The following is a 3,626-nucleotide window of genomic DNA, read 5'->3' as shown; positions in this document are numbered from 1 at the left end:
GGCATGCATCGTGCAGACGCCACGCTCCCAGTCCACCCCTATGCTGGCTTTTATGCCCAGTCTGGACAGCCTCTCAAGCCATTAAACCACTCTAGCTCTAAGAAAGAAATACAGAAACCAAATAAATACAGAAAATGGGAAGCGGCCTCTGTGGATAGCTCTGTTATTTTACAAGAAGAGGACAACCATCCCTTCTCTGTTTAGTTAAGAAAAAGAGGCTTTATTTCTCCAACTGCATCCAGAACTTGTCCTGAAGTAAAGTAGCCCATTGTCTCCAGCCCAGCATGGTTCCACTCATATGGCTGTCTATTGCCTCACAAGCCAAGTCCAACATTTCAAAGCAATGTGTCTGATCTGAAGGAGGACGATAACAAGCTGGGAGTGAAATTCTTCCAAGACTTTGAGATTTTGCCTCATGCTGGTGTAGTAGAGACTCACAGCCGAAAGGAGAAGCACACAACAAAGCAAAATCCCCAGGATCAAAGGCAAAATGCTTGCTGGCTTCTCATGTGCTGGGGCCAAAGTGGAGCAGAGACATGAGCATGGAAAGATAGAAGTGGGAGAGATTAGGGGAAAAAATTTCTTTACAAACATATTTAAACAATTTTGCCCTCCCACTTTTGCCAATCATACCAGTTGCCAGATCTGTGCCAGAGCTAAGAAATAATAGTTGTCTCCATAGGTATATAAGGAGATAAGGAGTTAACAACAAGTAATGTGGCTATCTGCAACAAGTCACTTTTCAAGGATAATGACCAGAGTTGCTAAACACTAAGAATTAATATATTGACACTGCTTTAACTGCCATAGCTCTGTAGTACCATATTTTCCGGTGTATCAGGTGACTGGGGGTATAAGACGACCCCCAAGTCGCACGCCGGCAGCGTCCTTGGCCTCCTATAAGGGGGTCTCGCACCGGCTTGAGCTGGGCTCTCTCTCTCTGCCATTGTTGCTGCAAAAAGCGGCAGAGAAGCGGCTCCAGAGCTGGTCGGGCCGAGGTAAAGAGCCGGCCCCTTATTCCTCACCACTGCTGCCGCCGCCACCGCCGCCACCCAGGATACTCCGCTCCTCCAGCGGCTTCAGAAGTCCACTGTCGCCACCACCCAGGATACTCTGTTCCTCCAGTGGCTTCCACAGTGGACTTCTGAAGCCACTGGAGAAGCGCAGTATCTCGGGTGGTGGTGGCAGCAGCGGTGGCAGTGAGGAATAAGGGGCTGGCTCTTTACCTCGGCCCGACCAGCTCTGGAGCCGCTTCTCCGCTGCCTTTTGCAGTGACAATGGCGGAGAGAGAGAGCCCAGCCGTGGTACCCGCCTCAGGCCTCCAGAGAGGCCCCCTCAAGACGGCGCGAGTGCCTGCTAGGAGAGGAACCAGCAAGGACCCCAGAGACAGAGAGGTGGCTACACCATTAGCCTGTCTCTGGAGTCAGAATCCGGTGCATAAGACAGGCGTAAAAAGTCACCTTATATACTGGAAAATATGGTAGTAGTTGTTTTGTTTGGTTGTGTTGTTGTTATTATTATTATTATTATTATTATTATTATTATTATTATTATTTCAATCAAGGCAGGGAATAACAACAATCAGCAGGCAAACAACATCAGTTAAAAGTTATCAGGTTATCAGTTAAAACATGCATCAATTTAAAAGGACAAATAAAATGCACACTCTTAGATGTACAATCCACATTTAAAATTCACAATTTAAAATCATCTGGATAAGCCTGCTGAAAAAGATTGGTCTTCAATCCTGTTTTAAATGCAGACAACGTATTCAGCTGTCAAATCTCTTCTGGCATGTCTTCAGATATCTCTCTATGCTATGAGATTCTGGGATCTGTAGTTTTGGGAGGCCTTCCCTGCCAGATAATTCTGGTGCCACAACAAACTACAAATCCAGGATTATGGGGCCATGACAGTTAAAGTGGTGTCAAACTGCATTAATCTGGCAATGTTTCAGCAACATGGCATGGGTTCCTATACCTTTGATGACTGTATATAGAAGGGGGGGAATTTCAGCAGTTGTTGCTTGTTACCTGGTTGTGTGACAAGCCACACCTGATGCAATTCCCTCTTCAACACAGCTGGTCACATTCATCTTGACCAACTACAGAGCGCTGCCATGAAGAAAAAAAATATGGGAACCATATATACTGTCTTGAGTACTTTGGGAGAGAAGTGAATTGTACATGTAACTAACTACTGAAAAGAACATTTGAAAAATGAAGTGTGTTTTGAAGCAGCAGCACGTTTGGTGGGGACACGAGAGAGGGCCTTCTCAGTGGCTGCCCCTAGACTCTGGAACTCCCTGCCCAGGGAGATAAGAACGGCTCCCTCCTTGATGGCTTTCCGACGGCAGGTGAAGACCTATCTGTTCAAACAGGCATTTAAGTAATCACTATAAGAACAGACAGGAATGTTGGACTAGTTTAATCATTCTGTCATTTATCTATTTATTTTTAAAATGTTTTAATTGTACTTTCTGTTTGTTTGTTTGTTTGTTTGTTTTTTAATTGCTGTAAAGCCGCTCTGAGTCCCAGTCCTGGGAAAAGAGCGGGATATAAATAAATAAATAAAATAAAATAAGGCTTAAACCTATTACTTTGCTTTGAAGCTTTTGTAATGCCACATTCTTTCCTCCATGTTGCACCAAACATTTTGTACCTCCAGTTGCCCACCAATTTATGGCAACTCCATGAATTTTATAGGATTTTCTTAGGCAAGGAATATTTAGAAGTAGGTTTGCCAATTCTTTCCTCTGATGTTACAACATTGTTTTGTAACCACATCCAGGGCTTCTGCCAGACTACAGAAATAAAGCAGTTTGAGGGTTCAATCCCACTTACATTTAAACTGGTGTGCGATTCACCTTCGCTCTGTGTTGGTAAATCGATTCCAAAAAGTCCGTTGTTCCCACTATGAAAGCGGATCTTTTCATTATCCCTTGTAATTGGTTCTTTATTGGCACGATTGCCATCCCCACTAGTTTGCACTGCTTCCAAATGCATGTCAACCATCTGTGCGTTATCAGCGATGTAAGCGGCAGCCCGGCTTGGGAACTATATTTTTAAAAAGTAAAATTGATAGAAGATTCAATTGATTGATTTTGCAAGTATTTGCAATCAGTTGAGCAAAAAATATGGATATAAATGCAGCTACATTAAGAGGAAAGATAAAAATAGACAGAAGAGGAATGGAATGTCTAAAAATATTGAATTTGAAGGAGAGATGATAATAAAAAAAAAAGTAAAATATAAATGAGGCTATGTGCTATGGTTGTCAACACAGGAACAGATAAAGATGAATATAAATATTAGGAGTAAACAAAAAAAATTTTCATGATGTGGGAATACTCAATTGTAAAGGAAGTATGACTAGAAAAGACATGACTTCAAATATCCTTGTAAAATAGTACTATTTGTTGTTATTAGAATGTAATATAGGTATTGTACACTTGTTTGTTGATGCTGTTTATGATGGTTTTTTATTTCTTTTTTCACTTTTCTTCACCTTTGTGTAATGTTTTTCTAAAAATTATTAAAAATATTATTATTATTATTTTATTTTATTATTTCTTATTATTTTATGTCCCGACCTGCTCTGTTTCAGTTAGCCTTGTTGCGCTCAGC

General features: G+C 41.6%; 1 protein-coding gene across 1 annotated transcript in view; it reads right to left on the bottom strand.

Annotated features, from left to right (window-relative positions):
- Positions 1–230: 230 nt before the first annotated feature.
- Positions 231–3,626, bottom strand: part of C1H14orf180 (chromosome 1 C14orf180 homolog) — a 19,776-nt gene continuing 16,380 nt past the window's right edge. Inside the window, exon 3 of the mRNA XM_042449967.1 lies at positions 231–512. Within this exon, the coding sequence (XP_042305901.1) occupies positions 307–512 (206 nt within the window). The 3' untranslated portion in view covers positions 231–306. The remainder of the gene's footprint in view (positions 513–3,626) is intronic.

The sequence above is a fragment of the Sceloporus undulatus genome, chromosome 1, assembly GCF_019175285.1.
Source record: "Sceloporus undulatus isolate JIND9_A2432 ecotype Alabama chromosome 1, SceUnd_v1.1, whole genome shotgun sequence".
NCBI classification, from domain to species: Eukaryota; Metazoa; Chordata; class Lepidosauria; order Squamata; family Phrynosomatidae; genus Sceloporus; species Sceloporus undulatus.
This window is presented reverse-complemented; position numbering and strand designations above follow the sequence as displayed.